Source organism: Erinaceus europaeus, chromosome 22 (assembly GCF_950295315.1).
Source record: "Erinaceus europaeus chromosome 22, mEriEur2.1, whole genome shotgun sequence".
Lineage (NCBI taxonomy): Eukaryota > Metazoa > Chordata > Mammalia > Eulipotyphla > Erinaceidae > Erinaceus > Erinaceus europaeus.
Window position 1 is genome coordinate 17,662,966 of NC_080183.1, and position 23,177 is coordinate 17,686,142.

General features: G+C 44.2%; 1 protein-coding gene across 3 annotated transcripts in view; it reads left to right on the forward strand.

Annotated features, from left to right (window-relative positions):
• Positions 1-23,177, forward strand: part of LOC103123725 (neurexin-3-beta) — a 455,087-nt gene that overhangs the window by 429,388 nt on the left and 2,522 nt on the right. For 2 of the 3 annotated variants that reach the window (XM_060181344.1, XM_060181345.1), the window contains one exon: positions 22,845-23,177. This exon is cut by the window's right edge and continues 2,522 nt beyond it. In XM_060181344.1, coding sequence (XP_060037327.1) covers positions 22,845-23,146 — 302 coding nt within the window. In that variant the 3' untranslated portion in view covers positions 23,147-23,177. Of the gene's footprint in view, positions 1-22,190 lie in introns of all 3 variants that reach the window. The other variant, XM_060181343.1, reaches the window with a different exon arrangement.

Sequence of the window (23,177 nt, forward strand, 5' to 3'; positions counted from 1 at the left end):
AACATCATCCACTCGCCCAGCCTACCGTGGCCACAGAATCCAATGACATTTTTTTTTAATAGGACGGTGCCTACATATACCCTGCACTGCTTGCTGTGTTTCATCACAATACACTGCCTCTCCCAGCATACTGTGAATGAAAAAGATATGCTTGGAGGCTTCACATTCAGGCACTTCCTCCAAGCAGGGCCTGTTTATCTGTCTGCACACACTTGGACCATTTGAAAGACGAATGATAAGGTTCATTCATGCTGTAAAAATATGTTCAGAAGCATGGCCACGTCGGTCACAATGGCCTGCCACAGAAGGATGGAGAAGGCCATTGTTAACCACACAAATGAATGTCGTTTTGTTGTTGTTGTTGTTTTTGTTTTTTGTTTTTTGCCTCTGGTAGGATTTGTCCAGGGAAGTTGCATCTGTTAAAAATGAATGAAGCCCTAGGGAACACGATGGCTGTAGTACTTTAGATGTGGCTTTGTGAGACTGTAATTACCTCGCAAAGAATAGGAATGGGATACAGAACAGTATGCTATTCTATTTCTAGGAAGGAGAGGGCTCTGTGCTGATGAAGAACGTCTCACAGGGTTCCCTGAAGCCCAAAAGTAGAACATTCCTAGTAGGCATCATTTGGTGTGTCATATTTCGTACCTGAGCATACTAAGTCACATTGATTTACTTGGAAAACTTTTGAGAATCCCCCCTCCCCAAAACCAAAATCTAGCCTAGCAAAGCATAATACTCCACTTGTAGGTAGTAAGGAACAGCTGTGATCTAGCTGTGGAGCTGGATTTAGACTCAAGTAGAGAGCTTGGGAATCATGCTCCCTTGGCTGGAAATAATGAGCATGACACTTTTATCTTTCAGTTTCAGAAATCATGTCTGGAATCATACTCAGTGCACACAACCCTACAACCACTGCTTCCCCCCCCCCCCAAAAAAAAAGTACAGTTCTACATCATAAAAGCAGAAAGCAGGTGAGGACAGCTCCATATATGACTGCTTTTCTGTGTTAGCCTTTAAAAGTGGCTGATAGTATTCAAAAGGTACTTTAATATTTTATTTATTTATTTATTTATTCCTTTTTTGCTGTCCTCATTTTTATTGTTGTAGTTATTATTGTTGTCTTTGTTGGATAGGACGGAGAGAAATGGAGAGAGGAGGGGAGAGAAAGACAGACACCTGCAGACCTGCTTCACCACCTGTGAAGCAAACCCCCCTGCAGGTGGGGAGCCGGGGGCTCAAACCGGGATCCTTACACAGGTCCTTGTGCTTAGCGCCATGTGCACTTAACCCGCTGCGCTACCACCCGACTCCCCAAAAGCTACTTTTTTAACGGAGCTTACAAGTTAGGAGCACCCAGAACCTTAACCGGCATCACCGACCAGATACAGGCAAGGGAAGTCTTGGTTAACGTTTCCGTGGCCAAATTCAGCTGTCTTGCAACCAAGGTCAACCAGCCAACTTGCTCCTTTTCTGCAAACACTCAGTTTGTTGGAATTTGACCACATATGGACTTTTCCACCCTCTGATCTTAATGGACTGAGCTCCCTTGTCCATTTCCTCTCTTCTAATTTACCTACCCCCTCAAAGGAGACTTTACCAGCAGCCTCCTACTCTCAGTGTTCACATTGTCCTCAAGCTAGCGGGTGACGTGGGATGGGGTGAATGAGCTCACACAAATACCAAAGCGACACATGAGCTCCTAGGAGACTTCATTTCAGTAAGTGCTGGAATGGGGTCTTTAAGGGTACGTGGTCCCATCAAGACAGAAAGACTACTAAGGAACCTTAAGGAAAAACAAGAACGAGGGGAAAGTCTAGATACAATAGAAAACTGGGAGTGTTAAGAGCATTTTAAGAGAAAAAAACACTTGCTTTGTTCCTAGCTTTGTCATTTTGCTCAAAGGGACAGGGAATGAAGGCAGTGCTTCCTCTGAAGTATAACAGAACTGCAAACCTGCCACCACATTCTCCCTCTCCCTCTCCCTCTCTCCCTCTCCCTCTCTCCCTCTCCCCTCCCCTCCCATCCCCCTCCCTTTCTCCTTCTCCCTCTCCCTCTCCCTCTCCCTCTCCCTCTCTCTTTCTCTCATATAATTTTGTTGTTTCTGGAAAGCAAATGAGTAAGTGCCCCATCCCCACCCCCCTGAGAACTGGTTACATACTGGATTTCAATACAGAACTGAGTCCTGCTGTGGAGTTTCATGTTTGCAAGATGGATCAGAAAGCTTCTAGAAAACTCATGCATTTTTGAGGATTCAGGATTCATCCGCAATTACTTAGTTGCTAGGTGTTTATGAGCCTAGGATTGTGTCTAGATTTATTTTTATCTTATGTAGCAGGGATTTCTTTGTCCCTTTCCAGCTTTACGTAATATGTCTGGAGAGCTAAGTTATTTCTGATAAGCACAGCTCTGTCATTCTTGAAACACTGAGGATGGTTTTTCCTTGTTTGTACCTGCTACTCACTAGAGACTCAAAACTGATAATTCGGCTGCTGGCAAAAATTCCACTGCAACAGCTAGTAGAGTGTTTGGGAGAGATGCCAACAACAGCCAAATTGCATTAAGCACTTAAACTACTATTTAAGATCAGCACTGCTGTTGGGGACTTGAATCAGCAAGCAGATACAACTTCCAAGTTTCTCGCTAACTTTGCTCATTTTTTTCCCCCAAATCTTTTGCGTTTTTCCCCAAGTGTTTCTCTCAAATGCGCATACTTGTGTATGTGAAAATCTGGTTGTGCTTTGACACCTAACACAGTGCTTTAGCCTATTCTGGCCTTCATGTATATGTGATATTGTCGCAGACATAATTGAGTCTGTGTTCTTCATGGCTCAATAGAAACAGCATTGCAGACCAAGGCAGAAGGGGAAAAACAGATCTGAGAACAGGCTTGGCTTTGCTACTCAGCATTTTTATGAGTTTAAGCCAGTGCCCAAACTTCTCTGCTGCAGTTTCTTTGCCTTTAAACTAGTGGTTCAAAGCCAGAGCGATATTGTCTCTGTGAGACGCTGGGGAATTCTGCTGTGATTCTGGTCAACACATGGGAGAGGTGTGTGTAGCCACACCTGGAAGGATCCAGCCAGATAGTGACTGCTCTTGGCATCAAGGGGCAGGAGCCATTGTTCAGTGGTTAGGATAGCTCCCACAGCAGAGGGTTAACAAAATCCCACTAAGAATGGGGTAGAGAAATCTCACTTTAAAGGGAAATAATAGCAGCCAGCATAGAGCACAAGACACACATTTTGAAGTCAGTTTCTTATTGATTAATGGGAGAGAGAGAAACAGACAGACAGTCTAGAGCACTGGTTAGCTCTGGGTTATGGTGGCACTGTGGTTTGTACCTGGGATCCCAGAGCTCAGGAATGGAGTGAAAGCCCTTTCCTCACAGTTATGCTGACTCTCCAACCATGAAGTCACAGTTTGGAACTTTAACACTATATATGCCAGAGCTGAGTAGTGCTCTGGTGTCTTTCTCTCTCTCACACACACAGACACATTTACACATACTTTGAAAAAAATAAATATATAAAAGATATGTGAACGATAATATCTATGCCATCCTCCCCGGAATTATTATGGGATTCAAATATTTTTGAGAACAGAAAGTAGCCTCCCATGCCTGGCATTACTCACTTCTGGAGTTATATATGTGACCCTTACAGATGAATGCTGAGGAGAAGATGTATTTATTCTCCTACAATAAAAGTTATAAATGCGGGTGTGAGTTGACAGCATAATGGTTATGCAGAGAGACTCTAGTGTCTGAGGCTCTAAAGTCCCAGGTTTGATCCCCCGCACCACCATAAGCCAGAGCTGATCAGTGCTCTGGTAAAAATAAAATAAAAAGAGAGAGAAGAAAAAAAAAGTTATAAATGGAATCATCAGATTAAGCGTATTAAATACATCCACTAAATTGTGTGACATCATTTTATGGTTTTGAGTCAATTCTCGAGTCATAAAGAGAAACAATGAAAAAATGCTCACCTTAACAGAAGCCCAGCACCCAGTGACTAATATAGATAAGGGAAATTGGAATCCAGGCACCTAACAGACTTTTCTATTAGCGCAGTCATAATACATCTTTCCTAATAGAAGCAAGCAAAGAATTATGAGTTGTTGGGATCACAGTAATTAACATCCAACTCTATTAGATTTGCACCTGAGGTTGGGTTCATTTTTACCAGGGCTGATGAATATCAAACTTAACAATATCTGCCCACATTATATTAGAATCAAATATGTTCTACACTGAAGGGAGGTGTTCGACTAGACTCTTCATAATGGCCTTTTATATTAACTCAGATAACTGGAGATAGTAAAAAATGAGTTAAATTCCAGAGAGACAAATGGTGGCATCAGTAACAGTAGTGAGGAGAGAATGAATCCTTTTGGTGGCTTTTGTCATAGAGGAGCCTCATCAAATATCATGACTCTGGAATTTAAAGTCAGTTTTTAAAATATTTTTTTAATTGTTGTTGTTACTGATGTTGTCCTTGTTGGATAGGACAGAAAGAAATGGAGAGAGGAGGGGAAGACAAAAGACAGACACCTGCAGACCTGCTTCACTGCCTGTGAAGCGACTCCCCTGCAGATGGGGAGCTGGGGGCTCAAACCGGGATCCTTACGATGGTTCTTGCACTTAGCGCCACGTGCGCTTAACCCACTGTGCTACCCCCCAACTCCCATTTAAAGTCATTCTTACAGATGTATGTCTTGCCTTATTTTTACAATGCTGTGCTACTAAGCTTGTAGCTTAGAAACCATAGACAAAAAAAAAAAAATCTCGTGAATGTTTGCACAGAATTTTTATTTATATGGATATCTATATTGGGAACGGACATGTGATCTTTACCAGAAACTTACAAGTTTCAGGGTTCCGTCATGTGGTTTTCTTGATTAAATGAAGCACAGTTGCTAAAAATAAAACATTCAATGCTTTGCAGGTCTTTTTTAATAGCTGTCTCATAAGGTTACCGTATGTTGTGTGAAAAGTCAAAAGCTAAGTAGGATATCCGCCTAAAATAGCATAAAGAATACCCCAGGCTCAATTTCCCATAACCATACAGAAAGAGTATCAGAGAGCACACTAAGACAAACAAACAAACAAAAATACCATGGCATAGTCTGATTGAGGAGATGATATTAAAAGTGAGCAGATGGGAGTCAGGCAGTAGTGCAGCAGGTTAAGCACCGGTGGTGCAAAGCACAAGGACTGGGGTAAGGATCCTGGTTCGAGCCCCCGGCTTCCCTCCTGCAGGGGAATCGCTTCACAGGCGGTGAAGCAGGTCTGCAGGTGTCTGTCTTTCTCTCCCCCTCTCTGTCTTCCCCTCCTCTCTCCATTTCTCTCTGTCCTACCCAACAACAATGATATCAATAACAACAAGAATAATAACTACCACAATAAAACAAGGGCAACAAAAGGGAATAAATAATTTTTTTTAAAGTGAGCAGATGGCCACCACCACTTGTGTTTCAAAGCTGCCTTTAACGTTTTCCCCTTCAACAAAGGTCTGAGCCAGGATGGTATGTTCGGAATGCTGGTCCTGACACGTGCACAGTTACTAGATATGGTGAGCTCTGAGGCCCCAAGAGAAACCAGCAGGAAGCCGGCCCCAAGTGCTCTGACCTGGCTGGCACTGTGCTGGAAACATCTGCACATCTTGGGTGAATGCAGAGGCGGACGGCTTCTCTAGGCTTCCAGATGGCGGGGCAGGGAGCTGGTGGGCCTGGCAGAGCACACATGCCCCAGAGCACAGACTCCCAGGGCTCAAGCTCCTGGTCTCTGACTGTGGGAGAAGGGAAGCTTCACAGCAGCAAAGCAGTGCTTCCCATGACTCTCTCCCTCCCCCTCTTCCTCTCTACCTCTCCCTTTGCTCTCAGTGCTCTCCCCCCTCTATATATATCCAATAAATAAATAACTTTAGGGTAATGAATGTAGACTAGCAGTTTAGGGTTAAAATGTAGAATAAATTAACAGGATGTGAGGAGAGAAATATGCGCTGACCTCCAATCATTGGTTCATACAGTTAGAATCTCCTTTATAGTGAAGGATACAGTTGGGTTTTATATAAAAGTAAATCACATGAGGCAGAGAGATGAACAAATACTTGCTGCTTAGGAATCGAGGGGCATCATGAAGAAACGAAGCTGCCCAGAGTTATCTGACAACGACGTATTAGCAACCAGAACCTTGGCCATGTTCTGTTCAAACCGGACAGAATGTGCACACGCAGATTTCATATTTATTGTATAGTCCTTAAGGCTGGATACTGAACTTTTTTTTTTTTTGGTTTTGACTGTCACCAAGGTTTCAACACTCTAAAATGACTTTTTCAGATAGATAGATAGATAGAGAGAGAGAGAGAGAGAGAGGTCCCCACGGAGCGAGTGGAATTACCACAGTAATGTGAGGCGAGGGGTCTCACACCCAGCAGTGCAGCTCCTAGCCGAGTGAGCTGTTGTGCCAGCTCCGTGCACTGGATGTGGGTAGATGCTCTGTGACACACCTGGGTGTGTGCGTGTGGGTGTGTGTTTGCAACCATAAACCTGATTTTCATAGTAAAGATGCCTCTTAACTACAAAAATGCCTTGATGGTTTTGTAAACATGTAGAGGGAGAGATGTTTTCAAGACCTGGCAGGTTCTCTTGTAGCATGTTGTCAAATCCAGCCAGCTCCTGCGTAGGAGTCCGAGATGCTCACAGAAAAGAAACAGCAGGTCGGAATGCTCAGCAGCATGTGCGCAGGGAAACAGCAGTGCGGCAAAACCAGTGAGCATTCTGGTCATGATGACAGAGTAAACGAGCTTTGTGTAGCAAGCAGAAGCAAGATGCACTCCCTGAATAATTTATCTCCCTGTCTCTCTGTGACAGGACCATAAAGTGTCATGGTGCTAGTATAAGAGAAAGGTTTGCACAGCTGGCAAAGATAACCAAGTACATTTCTATCACCCTGATAATGTGTTTGTCCTTCCCCTCCTATTGCCTGAAGACAAGCATCAAAGTCTGGCAGTCTCAAATCTGAACATCCTTTTTATTTTATCTACAGCTTGTTATAACTGCAAGGGAAAGCCTGACTTTTCTCCTTTTTTTTTTTAATATAAGTTTTTAGTAAACATCCCACCATCAGTTTAGGAAAGGGAAAAAAGAGATATTCAGTGATTTTTTTTTTTTTCCAAGAAGACTTTTTAGGCCAATTGTGGAAGAGAAAGTTCAGTTTGCATCAGAACTGCTCAGTAGAACTCAGGGAAATCCCATCTGGCTTAGAGGAGAGGAAGAGAAAATAAAGCAGAAGAGAGAAGGCAGCGCTGAGATCCTTTGTGGACAGACTCAGCACCACATGCATGCGGGATTATGGAGAAATGCAGGAGGGAAAGACTGGAGGCTCTTTTGGGCAGGGGAGGGGATAAGGCTATTGAAGGCCTTTTTCTTTCACTCAAAAGTAATATCGTCAGCTGTTACTATGTGCTCAGCATTGCTCTGTAAGGACAGTGGAGAACAAGACACTCTCTGTTCTCCTGGAGCTTGGTGTCCACAGATGACTGGGTAAGAGTCACTGCTGTCCTGGGGGTTACGGTCAGTTACAGAGCAGGTAGGTGTTTTGCTAGGCGAGTCTTGGACTGAAAGAAAACAACACTTGAACATCTCTCTTGGATGTCTGCCGTACACACTGAGGACCCTTCAGCAAATAGGACCCACTCTCTCAGATGATCTTGTTTGCCACTTGGGTTACTTGAATATGACTTTGGGTTTCATAAGCATAATTCTAGGTGGTTTAGAAACCCGCGAGTTGTCTGAAACAAGATCAACTCTGACCAGTGCAATTCTATTTTATCTTATTTGATGTGTCCTGAAGTTATATTTTACATTTAGACAGGGCTGTTTGTTCATGGAAGGATGAAGTGATTGTGTCAAAAGCACCCCTTTTCGCCTCAAAGTATTTGATCTAAGCACACTTAGCACCAGGTGAGCAGGCACAGGTGAGCCAGAGCTACTGAGGAACAGCCCGTGTAGACGACAGTGCCGTGAAAGAGGAAGAAAATGAGCCGTGGCAAGTTTCTGAGCTGCCCGCAACATCATCTTGTCGCTTACACCAGAAGTCAGACCAGCTGTATTTACATTAGCTGAGAGCTGACTTACAGGATTGAAAAATGTGTCTATACCACATTCACACTGTGTTGGCTTCACTGGGAACTATGGCTTCCATGGGTTTAAAAACATACCTGTTTAGTGGCGAATTGATTATCAGACATTTTGGTACGTTCGTTGTTTGAGCCAGTGATTTCCTGAGTGTAAGTGTTCCACCTGGAAGAAATTTAAAACAGGCGATTTGGAAATAAGTAAGTGACTTAGTAGAAACCCTACAAGATGTAAACTGTAGATATCTCTTTCTGTCCAGGAGTGTGTCTCACTGGAATGTTCCTTCTTTAAGTAGTTGACTTGCACCATTAGTGTTGACACTTCATTGACAGAAACAGAAAGAGCCCACCTGAGCATTACTGAAACTTTGTTCTCAGAAGCTACCAGATGCCTTGTGAGACCACTTGAGTGTTTATGAGGTCTTCACACACAATCAAATTCAATGTCAAATATATATATACTTTAAAAAAAATTAAATAACAACAAGGGTTTATCTTTTCTATTATGACTAGAATAATGTTCCTCCTCCTAAAATTGCCCAGCTAACCTTTGTGAAGTTCCTAGAATAACAATGAACATTATTAAACCAGAGACTAAAAATCTTGGTACGGACTGACCCATGGGGACACATACTGGAATTGTTTTAACATAAAAATAATAAAAGGGGCGTCCCATTGGAGGCAAACGTCTGACTCCTCCTCAGAATTGGTTCTGCTTGTCAAAGTCACCCCCCTCCCCAAAAGCTCTGAAGAGTGGTTGAGAATTGGCTACCTGATTCAGGAGCTCTCGTGTCTCGCCTTTGGGGTTCTCCTACCCGGGTTTCCCAGTCCTTGGTTGAAAATTAGCCTTCTCATAAAGATACAATACTGAATATAATTCCCATTTTCCATTCCAGTAGAGGCTGAGGTCATTCCTGAAACCTTTGTTCTCATTTCCCTACTCCTTCTGGTCTCTCTCCCTCTCCCTCTGTCTCTCCCACTTGTCTCAACTTATATTAGATGCAACATTTTGTTTCTGTGGCCTCTTAAAGACTGGCACAGTTTCCCTCAATTTGCTAATTTCCTGACTGCCCCATAGTTTACAGATACTAGCATTCTACCACTGTGGAGTGAGCAGGATTTGTCCTTATTATTAAAAAATGAACACTGGGGCCAGGCAGTGGTGCACAATTTAACAATGTACAAGGACCCAAGTTCAAGCCCCTGGTCCCCACCTGCAGGAAAAAAAAAAACTTCACAAGTGGTAAAGCAGTGCTGCAGGTGTCTCTATGTCTCTCTCCTCTATCTCTCCCAATCCTCTCAATGTCTCCACCTCTACCCAATAAACAAATACAGATATGTTACACCCCACGTTTCCTGTTCATTTTATCAATACTCATTAGTACTCCTGGCGACTTGGCAAGTTTGGCGCAGCCCAAGAACACTCACTCATGACACAAAGCACTAACTCTTCATGCCTTCGAAGGTTAGGCATGACACAGAGTGAATTTCCTAGAGCAAAGCCAATCTGTTGTTAAACCTTATTCCTGCCACCACAGGCTCTACTCTGAGTCCCACCCACATCTACACACACGCACACACACACACACACACTAGCACACGCATATGCGCACTCACACGCACACTCACACACACTCACACGTACACACGCACTAGCACACACATACACGCACGCACACACACTAGCACACGCATACGCACACACACACTCACATGCATACGCACACTCACACGTACACACACACTAGCACACGCATACGCACACTCACACACACTGACATGCACACACACGTACACACACGCACACACACTAGCATACGCGCACGCACACTCACACACACTCACATGTACACACACACATGCACTAGCACACACATATGCTTACGCACACTCACACATATACACACACACTAGCACACATACTCACATGCATACGCACACACACGTACACACACTCACACGCACACTCACACGTATACACACACACACACACACACACACACAACACACACGCACGTTTCCCTTGGTTGTAATTGGCAAAATGTAGTTCAGATCCCTTGGCCTCTACCGGAAAGGCATAAAACTAAGTCTAGTGCCTCCCTCCCCACCCCAAATGGGTTTTATCTTGCTGACCTCTCCTCAACCCTAGCTTGCTGTTCTGTTTTTCTACTTTCCCTAAATGCAACTTACTTTAAGCATGTATTACTCTAACGAATATTCCTCTAGCTCAAGGGTAATAGGCGATGACCCATTTGTCAGTCGTAGCCACTTTCTGCTCTTTTGGAAGCCCATTGGTGACGTACATCCAGACTGCACGCCCTTTTTATTTTTCAAAGAAGCAAAAAAAAAAAAGATGGAAAAGAATTCAGATGGAAAATTCTAAATTCAATTTTAAAAGAAATTCCAAACGTGCTTTTAATGCTGGCCATCACCAAACATGGAATCAAAAAACAAAAAGCAAGCAGCCGCTGTGTTCCTCACTGCTCTGTCTGTGCCTTCTCAGTGTGTGCGCCTGGGTGTCCACCTCTGAAACTGTGTGAAATGCTTCTTTGCCTTTGAATATTTTTCGATACTTTTCTCCCTTCTTGTTTTGTAATTAAGTGGTATTTTTTTGTATTATATATATCTAAATATATATATGTGTGTGTTTCTTTTTAATTGCTAGATCTCTAGATTTGGTTTTATTCAAAATTACAAGACAAAAAAAGTTATGCATTGTTTTCTGCAATCCCCCCCTTAAATGTGGAACAACTTCAGCTGCAGAAACCCCACATCCACGTCTCTCCCTATAGCCTAGCCTTGCTGAGAACCACATGGCTGGGGCGGATGGATGGCCCCATTCAGAAAGCACCATTTCTCATTTCTCCAGAGGAGCAGGGGCCCCAATCCAGTGGCAGGTTCCCTGCTGGCCGCACCCTTTCATATGCTCTGTGCCCCCATCATAACGCTGGATGGGCTGTGTGGCTGCCTTTGAAGTTGTTCGACTTGAATGCCTATATCTAGTCTCCTTGATTTCGCTTTTAATCTTTTGATCATTAAGATGAGTGCTATGATTTTATGTATCTTGGCTATTTTCAGTAGGAAAAAAAAAGTTTAAGTGTTGCTGTTATTTGGGGGAAAAAAGATGATTTGAATGGAACTGTGATGATTTTTGGGGTGATTGCATGTTGAAGAAGTTGCAGTTAGGGCGTGAGACTGAGTGTTAGAGTTCTGTTCTTTCTCTCTGTGCCGGGCTTGTGTGGGCTCATTTGTTTCTGTATATCGCCCGCCCCTTCCTTACAGCCAGAAGCTCTAATGCAGCTAGATCACTGCGTGCCGTCTTTACATGGACATGGCGACTCACGTACACATTCACCCCCCTCATCTTCATCTTGTGTGTAGTCCACTCATAGACCCCGCCCTCCCTTCTGCATCTCTGCCCTCCCGCCCCTTCCCCTCTAGCATTGTTCAGATTTCCGTGCTGTCCCCCATGCCCTTAAAGTAAAGACAGTCTAAAACTTGTCAAAAAGACAAAAAAAAAAAAAAAGTTAAATGTATATCTGAGAACCTATAGTGATGCAGAAATTCATCCAAAACCCTCCGGATTCATAGATTTTCTTTTTTTTTGAAAAGTCAATTATATAAAAGTCAAAATTTTTTTGTTTTTTTTTTATTTTTTAAGTCATTGCAATTGGAATTATTTCAAATTCAAAACTGATGTCCTCCTGAATCCCCCCAAGTTAACAATTTGTTTAAGTGCAGTTTTTCTTTTTTCTTTTCATGTCATGTGGTGTGGATGTATATGTTGTCGCCTCCCTGTCTCATGCTCTGTTGTAAATTATTATATTTCAAAACTTAGACATTTTGCTCAAAAGCTTTTTTAAGAAATGACAACAAAAAAAAGCAAGTTACAAGAATGTGACAATTTGCTTTGTCCAAGAACATTCTTACACAACTTTCTTTTGTAAATTTTTCTTTCATGCCAAAAACCATGCGGGCAATTTGTTGATGTAAGTTGACTACATATTCATATGGTATGCTTTTTATGTCAATTACTTGTCTATATGGAGATGATTCACTTTTTGCTTCCCCAAATTCTCTTTTCCTGTCTCACACTTTTCTTTTGGTTCTCCTGTGAATGCCTTGTTGATATTATGTTCTCTCCTTCCCTCTGGTATCCCTTGGCCTGAAGCTATTATTATTATATGATTTAAAAGATAATGTTTAGTATTTTATTTCATTTGTGTCCGTTTGCTTAATTTTTACTATTCTGTTTTGTGTTTAATTGCTTCTAATGATCGGTGTTAATTCTGCTCTGGGTGCACGGGGTGAATAGATTGCTCTTGCCATACAAAGCAAGGCTGGCCTCTTTGCCTAAAGCAACTGTAGAGTCTTAACAGCTGTGGCAGGCTTTACGGTGGTATATTAAATCGGACACCGCTTATGGGAGGTTCAAACATCGGAATGAAATGAATTGAGTCTTGTTGGTGGTAACTACACCTTAACTTAATTGCAAAGAAGACATTCAGGGGAAATATATATTTTCTTTGCCTAAAACAAGGAAGAAACAAGGTACTCTCAGGTGACTAGGGTAGAGTCGGTTATCCAGGATTATCCCATCCTCACCAGCAGCCCAGGGTTAGCTATTGGTGAAAGAAAGCACACACACTCCCCCAGTAGTGTCTCTTCTTCTTATTCCCTTTCTATTCATAGTTGCTATTTCTCTCAAGGAGTGCATCAGGTAAGCACTAAAAAGGACACTGTGCTCCCTCCAGGAAGAAACATGACCATATTCCACAGCTAAGGTTTCACCTAGAAAACCACTCAGGTGGGTGCCGCCACTGCATGTGGCTCCAGGTCAGACCAGTCACCGACCTTAAACATGATGGAGTCAGTGCTGTCGTAGTCATTCAGAGAAGATCAACACGAGAAGGAGCGACACGTGGCTTTTACGTAAAGAAATGCCTATGTTTCACTTTCCTTAGAGGCATCAGTGCTACAGAAAGGAGTACAGAGATGTCGGCTTGCAGGGTGCGGGGTGGGTCCCTTTGCAACCCAGTGGCTTCAATGAAAGGGGTTTCTCTCCCTCAATTTCTATTTCTTTTTGTGTGGCATCTGGGATACTGTTTTAGTCTTGAAGCTACAAGTGTCCTAAATGGGGTGTTATTTCCTCTACTTGCATCAAGAGCTTTTGTTTTGTCAAGAACATTAATCTTACGTTGTTTCCATACAAGGCTGAACGCAGGCACAGCAAACAGAGCGCGCACACACACACACACACACACACACACACACACACACACACACACACTACCACGCACAGGGACTGTGGCTCAAACACCAGTCCCCACCTACAGGCGGGAAACTTCAGGAGCAATGAAGCCGCAAGTGTCTCACTCTCTCCTCCTTCCTCCCTCCCTTTCAATTTCTGTGTCTCTATCCAAGATTTATCATTTAAGAATTAATTTGTTAAAGATAAAACTAAATATTTTCAAAATGCTTTGAATTATTAGAAGCCAATCTTCAAACTTCACTTTTAAAATAACCTCAGAGGCCAGGAGGTGGCACACCTCGCTGAGCACACATGTTACAATGTACAAGGACCCAGGTTCGAGCCCCCAGTCCCCACCTGCAAGGAAAAGCTTCAGGAGCTATGAAGCAGGGCTGCAGATGTCCTTTGCTCTTCTCTCTTTCAGTTTTCCTTCCCGCTTGATTTATGACTGTACCCAAAAAGAAATAAATAAAATAAGTTTTAGACATTTAGAAAGATTTTAAACTTTCAAAAAGGAGCACCTCCCTTATCCAGGTCCTACGTTACTATACCCCTACTTTTTCATGAAGCTGCTAGCAATACATTTAAAAAAAAATGAATGTGACCAGTGGTTACAGGCCTCCAAATAATAATAAAAATAATGACTAGATTTTGAAATTTAGCACTATAAGCTCTGCGCTAAATTCTTCATAAACTTTATAATAGCAGTGACACATATTAGTCCTCACATGGTTGTTTCGTTATAGGTCATGGAACTAGTCACGTTTTACAGGAAGTCTAAGAAGTTTAGCCAAAGCCTGCAACTAATAAGCCGCAGTGCTGTGGTGCTCAATTATGTGTGAATGACTTCAGAGGCAGGGATTTTAATCAGTAAGCAAGTGAGCACTTGCCATTCCCAATTCACAATGTATAACATTACCCAGGGTCTAGGACTCATTGTATCTGGGCATATGTTGAAAAAATAAAACCTGTAGCCTTTCAGAATCACGTATATGTCAGACAAATTACAGGGCAAAATTCTCTCCCTAGAAAGTCTCATCTTACGAAAATATAAATGAATCCCCTTTGGAAACACTAGAGTTTATTTCTGGTGGTTTGCTTGCTTGTTGGTTTGCTTGCTGCTCTTGTCGTTTGTGTCCATGGGTAACTCTGCTACAGACAGGTGGGAAACAATGTGACGGTTACAAATTGAAGAATATGTGTGCTGCAAGAACCGATCTGGGGGCGCCAAAAAAATGAATCAATAGAAGCCTCACGGAATATCATTCATAAAGGGATCTGGTGACGACAAGGATGCGATCCGCCCCATGATCAGCAAGTTTTGGAAAATTACACTGGGACGAAGGCACAAAGCAACACGCACATAAAAGAAGGGCGAGCAGTTGGGTGGCCTGCCTGTCTTCTTCTCCAGTAGTTCTCTTCGTGCGTCACTGCTGGGGCTCCTCAGACTGACTCAGTGCCTGTCTTCCTTCTCCAGCAGTTCTCTTCGTGTGTCACTGCTGGGGCTCCTCAGACTGACTCAGTGCCTGTCTTCCTTCTCCAGCAGTTCTCTTCGTGCGTCACTAGCTGGGGCTCCTCAGACTGACTCAGTGCCTGTCTTCCTTCTCCAGCAGTTCTCTTCGTGCGTCACTAGCTGGGGCTCCTCAGACTGACTCAGTGCCTGTCTTCCTTCTCCAGCAGTTCTCTTCGTGCGTCACTAGCTGGGGCTCCTCAGACTGACTCAGTGCCTGTCTTCCTTCTCCAGTAGTTCTCTTCGTGTGTCACTGCTGGGGCTCCTCAGACTGACTCAGTGCCTGTCTTCCTTCTCCAGCAGTTCTCTTCGTGCGTCACTGCTGGGGCTCCTCAGACTGACTCAGTGCCTGTCTTCCTTCTCCAGCAGTTCTCTTCGTGCGTCACTGCTGGGGCTCCTCAGACTGACTCAGTGCCTGTCTTCCTTCTCCAGCAGTTCTCTTTGCGCATCACTAGCTGGGGCTCCTCAGACTGACTCAGTGCCTGTCTTCCTTCTCCAGCAGTTCTCTTCGTGCGTCACTAGCTGGGGCTCCTCAGACTGACTCAGTGCCTGTCTTCCTTCTCCAGCAGTTCTCTTCGTGCGTCACTGCTGGGGCTCCTCAGACTGACTCAGTGCCTGTCTTCCTTCTCCAGCAGTTCTCTTTGCGCATCACTAGCTGGGGCTCCTCAGACTGACTCAGTGCCTGTCTTCCTTCTCCAGCAGTTCTCTTTGCGCATCACTAGCTGGGGCTCCTCAGACTGACTCAGTGCCTGTCTTCCTTCTCCAGTAGTTCTCTTCGTGCGTCACTGCTGGGGCTCCTCAGACTGACTCAGTGCCTGTCTTCCTTCTCCAGTAGTTCTCTTCGTGCGTCACTGCTGGGGCTCCTCAGACTGACTCAGTGCCTGTCTTCCTTCTCCAGCAGTTCTCTTCGTGCGTCACTGCTGGGGCTCCTCAGACTGACTCAGTGCCTGTCTTCCTTCTCCAGTAGTTCTCTTCGTGCGTCACTAGCTGGGGCTCCTCAGACTGACTCAGTGCCTGTCTTCCTTCTCCAGTAGTTCTCTTCGTGCGTCACTGCTGGGGCTCCTCAGACTGACTCAGTGCCTGTCTTCCTTCTCCAGCAGTTCTCTTCGTGCGTCACTGCTGGGGCTCCTCAGACTGACTCAGTGCCTGTCTTCCTTCTCCAGCAGTTCTCTTCGTGCGTCACTAGCTGGGGCTCCTCAGACTGACTCAGTGCCTGTCTTCCTTCTCCAGTAGTTCTCTTCGTGCGTCACTGCTGGGGCTCCTCAGACTGACTCAGTGCCTGTCTTCCTTCTCCAGTAGTTCTCTTCGTGCGTCACTAGCTGGGGCTCCTCAGACTGACTCAGTGCCTGTCTTCCTTCTCCAGTAGTTCTCTTCGTGCGTCACTGCTGGGGCTCCTCAGACTGACTCAGTGCCTGTCTTCCTTCTCCAGCAGTTCTCTTCGTGCGTCACTGCTGGGGCTCCTCAGACTGACTCAGTGCCTGTCTTCCTTCTCCAGCAGTTCTCTTCGTGCGTCACTGCTGGGGCTCCTCAGACTGACTCAGTGCCTGTCTTCCTTCTCCAGTAGTTCTCTTCGTGCGTCACTAGCTGGGGCTCCTCAGACTGACTCAGTGCCTGTCTTCCTTCTCCAGTAGTTCTCTTCGTGCGTCACTGCTGGGGCTCCTCAGACTGACTCAGTGCCTGTCTTCCTTCTCCAGCAGTTCTCTTCGTGCGTCACTGCTGGGGCTCCTCAGACTGACTCAGTGTCTGCAGAGAGCCAAAGGTGAAGCCAGATTATAGCCTCATGCTGTTCTTCCTGTTTCTTTATTTCTTCTTTTTTTTTTTTTTGCATCACCCTCTAGATCCACCATCACCTATACCATTCTCACAGTTCAGAAGAACTCTCATAAAATTTTTAATACACTGTCTTTTTCGATGGAAGAACAACAGCCCTAGACACATGAATTATATATCTATAAATACACTCATAAAGCAAAAAAACAGGGCAACCTTCAGGCTTAAAATAGACCTTTTACATCCCTAGTGATCTCTCTAGTTTAAAGAAAAGCACAAATTTGTGGGGGGGAAAGGGGGAGTATGTGGGTAGGGGATATATTCCCGATTTAAAATGTTAACTTTAAGGAATACAGATAGTTCTTATTCCATGCTGGAGAACATTTGTAAGGCTAAAGCAGGAAGCTGGAGTTGTGATAAGACTGCAAGTTTCTGTTTGTTTGTTTGTTTGTTTGTTTGTTTTTAGTTTCCCTGCTTACTTTGACCCCACTACTTGGCTCTAATTTCTGACCCCACTACATAATTTACAGCAGTTCATATTTTCCTATATTGGGGGAATTCAGGACTAGTTTGCTCACCACATGTTTTAAAGGTTAGTCACATTAAACTCAACAAAGAATTGAAGAAAGAGCATGATTTTCAGGAGTTTAAAATTTTTTTAAGTTGGATTTTTAAAAATTTCTTTATTGGAGAATTAATGTTTTGCACTCGACAGTAAATACAATAGTTTGGACATGAATAACATCTCTCAGTTTTCCACATAACAATGCAACCCCCTCTAGGCCCTCTGTCATCCTTCATGGATCTGTATTCTCTCCTCCACCCACCCCAGAGTCTTTGACTTTGGTGCAATATGCCAACTCCAGTTCAGGTTCTACTTGTGTTTTTCTTTTCTCATCTTGTTTTTCAACTTCTGCCTGAGAGTGAGATCATCCCATATTCCTCCTTCTGTTTCTGACTGATTTTACTGAACATGAGTTTTTCAAGCTCCATCAAGATGGGCTGAAAATGGTGAAGTCACCATTTTTAATAGCTGAGTAGTATTCCATTGTGTATCTAGACCACAACTTGCTCAGCCACTCATCAGTTGTTGGACGCCTGGGTTGCTTCCAGGTTTTGGCTATTACACATTGTGCTGCCAAGAACATATGTGTACACAGATCTTTTTGGATGGGTGTGTTGGGTTCCTTAGGATCTATCCGCAGGAGAGGAATTGCAGGGTCCTAGGGTAGGTCCATTTCTAGCCTTCTGAGAGTTCTCCAGACTGTTCTCCACAGAGGTGGGACCCATTGACATTCCCACCAGCAGTGCAGGAGGGTTCCTTTGACCCCACAACCTTTCCAGTATTTGCTGCTGTTACCTTTTCTGATGTGTGACATTCTCACAGGAGTGAAGTGGTATCTCGTTGTTGTCTATATTTGCATTTCTCTGACAATCAGAGACTTGGAACATTTTTTTCATGTGTTTCTCGGCCTTTTGGATCTCTTCTGTGGTGAATATTCTCCCCATTTTTGGATGGGGTTATTTGTTTTCTTGTTGTTGAGTCTGGCAAGCTCTTTATATATTCTGGTTATTAGCCTCTTGTCTGATGTATGGCATGTAAAGTTCTTCTCCCATTCTGTGAGGATTCTCTTGGTTTGGGTAGTGGTTTCTTTTGCTGTGCAGAAGCTTCTTAATTTGATGTAGCCCCATAGGTTTATACTTGCCTTAGTCTTCTTCGTAATTGGATTCATTTCACTGAAGATGTTTTTAAATTTATGTGGAAAAGAGTTCTGCCAATATTTTCCTCTAAGTATCTGATAATTTGTTGTCTAACATCCAAGTCCTTGATCCACTTGGAATTTACTTTTGTATTTGGTGAAATACAGTGATTCAGTTTCATTCTTCTGCATGTTTCAACCCACTGTTTCCAACACCATTTGTTGAAGAGACTCTGCTTTCCCCATGTAATAGTCTGGGCCCCTTTGTCAAAGATTAGATGTCCATAGGTGTGGGGCCTCATTTCTGGGCTCTCAATTCTATTCCACTGGTCAGTGTGTCTGTTCATGTTCCAGTACCAAGCAGTTTTGATGACAATGGCCCTATAATACAGTTTGAGATCTGGGAGTGTGATGCCTCCGGTTCTGTTCTTGCTTCTCAAGATTGTTTTGGCAATTGTAGGCCTTTTCTGGTTCCAGATAAACATTTGTAGCATTTGTTCTATTCTCCTAGTCCTCTGCTCACCTCTCTCTCTCTCTCTCTGCTCTTTTCTCTCTCCCCTCTTCTCTCTGTCTTTCTTCCCTGTGCACCTTCCTTTTTGTTTCTCACCCCCTATCAGAAGAGAGAGAAGGGGTGATGGCTACTAAGCACAGATAAAAGAAACCCAGTGATACACTTGGTGGCAAAGATGATTTTGATTTAAAAATTAATAATACCCCAACAGACTGCAGCGGCCTTTACTTTTCTCACCGTTCTCTGACTCAAACTCGCCTTCTTCAAGTCTCGTCCTGCACACGACACGTGGCATCCCTGGCCAGAAGAATGAGGAGAAAAGTTAGCCTGAGTTTAGTTTCAGGACTGACTTACTTTTAGGGGACTGTGTTCCAAATCCCATCTATAAAACTAGCCAAAGTGTGTAAATTATGCATTAAATAAGTTGCAAGGTACATGAATTATATATGTCCACCTTGTGGGGAAAAACAAAAAGAAAACAAACGGGCATGCTGCCAGGTGAAGCCAGTCTGTAACTTTGGCAGTCCACCCAGATCACTGTGCTCAGTAGCTTTCAACTCTGGGAACCAGAATGGGACAGAAGCTGCTCCATGTTTAGGAAACAGGTCAATACGACATCTTCAATTTCTCTGGGTGCCTTCTGTCTTATTTTTCTGTGTATTGTCAAAGTTTTGGTGGACTTTCGATGTCTAGGAAAGACTATGGCTTCCCTTCCTCTATATAGACTTCTGGCCTCCTTGCCTCAGTTTCTCTGCATGTGAGTTGTTGGCTCCCCAAGGAAGGAGCACGTGTTGGGTGCAGATATGCTCAGTGGGCATAGGAGAGTGCACCCTTGGCCCTGCATGAGCACCCAGGTGGGGCCCCTCCCCCCACAGAGAGGGAGCCTTCCAGGCAGTGGAGCAGGGCCCTGAGGCCTCTCCACCACTTACCTGGGCAGAGTCTGTGGGAGCTGTGCAGTCACACAGGTGTGATGCCCCAGTGAGACTCTGACTGTGAAAGAAAACCTTAAATCAATTAAGGGCATTGACAGCCTAAGGGTTATGCAGACTCTCATGCCTGAGGCTTCAAAGTCCCAGGTTCAATCCCCCAACCACTATAAACTAGAGCTGAGCAGTGCTCTGGTAAAAATAAATAAAATAAAAAATGAGTAATTTTAGTGAAAATCCAAGAAACTGGAGCCCCCCCCCCTGCCACAGTCCTTTCCCATAGTACATCTGAAACTTAGTTGCAGTGCAGAAGTTCACCCTCACAAAGGTGCTAAGATCAGAGAGAGAGGAATTGGTTTTTTGTATTTAAAGAATGTGTTGAACAGACACTGACTCTCCCTGAGAAGTCTGTGCAGGGATGAGATGTAGTAAATACATGTTATAGTCAGCAGAATCCAGTAACACACAGCAGCTTCACAGTACCTGGAGACCTCAAAGCTTTAGAATTCTTGATGCAAAAAGGAGGAATGGTCACTCCATTCAGTTTTCTATGTAGCAAACCCCAACAACAATAACTTTTTTTAATTTATAAAAATAAATAAAAATATCAACAAGGCCATAGGATAAGAGGGGTTACTATTTCCACTGCCAGAATTCACTATGCCACCCCCGCCCCTGAAAGTTTTCCTATTCTTTAACCCTCTGGGAGTATGGACACAGGGTCATTGTGGGATGCAGAAGGTGGAAGACCTGGCTTCTGTCATTGCTTCCCCGCTGAACATGGGTGTTGGCAGGTGGATCCACACTCCCAGCCTGTCTCTCTCTTTCCCTAGTGGGGCAGGGCTCTGGGGAAGCGGAGCTCCAGGACACATTGGTAGGGTTGTCTGTCCAGGGATGTCTGGTTGTTTCCTTGTTGGCATCTGCATCCTGTGTGTCATTCAGAACCCGAGAAAGCATTCTAAGTTCAAAGGCTTGTTCTCATGGAGAAGCCTTCGGAGTTTTCAGCAGTGCATCCTGTGTTGGCTTTTGTTGCAAATAAGGAGAAATTCAAGCCAAAATCAGAACAGATGCTCCAGGACCACATAATCTACCATTGGAAAGTTACCAGTCACACCTCCTAATGCCTCAGCTCAGCCCAGAACAAGGCTTTGCGATGCTGTAGTGACATCTTAGCTGTCAGACTAGGGCAGGGAAACATGTCTGTGAGAATTATGAAAACAAAAAATCAATTGAGATATATTTTTCTGGAATAAACTTATGGAAGAAATATAAACTATGACTTCTTCAATGTTGGAAAAAAAAAGAACAAAACAGATGTCTCTGTTGGAAAAGACGCCAGCAAGACCTTGATTATCTTGCTTGCCAAAGTAAGTTTGAACCTATAATTAGGTGAGGAACATTGACCACACAGAATATTTTGGATAGCTGTGATTTGCAAGGCATGATCAAGAACTACTCTAAACTTTTCTGTCCTCTTTCTGTCCTCATTCACTTTTTAAGTTCAACATCTGGGTTTGATGGGCAACCCAGTATGTCTTTGCCATCCGAGTTAAGAATTGCCACACATTTTAAAAACTCACGTTGCTATCTCTCTCTGCCTCCCTGACCCGCCCTTAATTCGAGTTTCCTAGGAGCTGTGGGCACCTGTGCAGAGCACAGCTTTAGCTGTGTTTTCCAGCTTAGCGTTTATTGCACAGAGCATGCTAGCCATGAACAGAGAGAATATTAGACCCAGCCAAGTGAGTTGTGGCTTAGTTTTCAAGGATCCTTCTAGAAAGGCTTAATCAAAATAGGTTTGTTAATTGAAGACTTTCAACCCCCTGGAAGCTCCCCTCACTTAGTGTGAATTAAGTTAAGATGGGAGTTGATAGATAAAAAGTAAAAGGTAAGGGCTTACACTGCTAGCGTTGAAGTCTCTGATGTTCCTTAACCATGGTCTCTGTGACAGAGACTATAATCCTTCTCATCCTCATAGGACCAAGGAGGTTGAAGCCCAGAAGATTGTTTGAAAATGTTGTGGTTGACAAATGCAAAATATTCATGCTTGTACATGGCACACACAATCACACACACCCACATGCTATGTTGATAGCATTTGAACATTGTGTTTCTATGAGATGATCCTGGAAACGGCTTATTGAATTCTATCTAAATAATTACTTGAGAGTATCTTACAAAAAAAAAAAATCAGTCCCTAATATATAGAGTTCAGGTTTTGATGGCAAGAGGCAAATATACAAAAGGGCCCCAAGACATCTTAGAAGACTCACAGGGCAGCCAGAATGGGTCTGGGCCACTTTCTTCTGCTTCTGCGGGGGCCCCGTGGACTATACTCATGCTGAGTGAGCAACGCACTAACTGTCTTTCTCTTTCTCTTTCCGTCCCAGGAGGTGAATTAGTTACCCCTCTTCTTGTAGAAGATCCTTTAGCCACCCCTCCTATTGCTACTCGTGCACCTTCCATTACACTCCCCCCTACCTTTCGCCCCTTCCTCACCATTATTGAGACCACCAAAGATTCCTTGTCCATGACCTCTGAGGCGGGGTTACCTTGCTTGTCGGACCAAGGCAGCGATGGTTGTGATGATGATGATGATGATGATGATGATGATGATGATGATGGCTTGGTGATATCTGGGTATGGCTCAGGGGAAACCTTTGACTCTAACCTGCCCCCTACTGATGATGAAGATTTTTACACCACCTTCTCCTTGGTAACAGATAAGAGTCTTTCCACTTCAATCTTCGAAGGTGGCTACAAAGCACATGCACCCAAGTGGGAATCCAAGGACTTTAGACCTAACAAAGTCTCCGAAACTAGTAGGACTACTGCCACATCTTTGTCCCCTGAGCTCATCCGCCACACAGCTTCCTCCTCGTCTGGGATGGTGCCCAAAGTGCCTGCTGGCAAAATGAATAACCGTGATCTCAAACCCCAGCCTGACCTAGTCTTGCTTCCGTTGCCCACTGCCTATGAGCTAGACAGCACCAAACTGAAGAGCCCACTAATCACTTCCCCCATGTTCCGTCATGTGCCCACAGCAAACCCCACGGAGCCGGGAGTCAGACGGGTCCCGGGGGCCTCAGAGGTGATCCGGGAGTCGAGCAGCACGACAGGGATGGTTGTCGGCATCGTGGCTGCCGCCGCCCTCTGCATCTTGATCCTCCTGTACGCCATGTACAAGTACAGGAACAGGGACGAGGGGTCCTACCAGGTGGACGAGACGAGGAACTACATCAGCAACTCGGCCCAGAGCAACGGCACCCTGCTCAAGGAGAAGCAGCACAGCTCTAAGGGCGGCCACAAGAAGCAGAGAAACAAGGACAAAGAGTACTATGTGTAACCACTGCAGCCGGAAACACACTTCTTCCTAT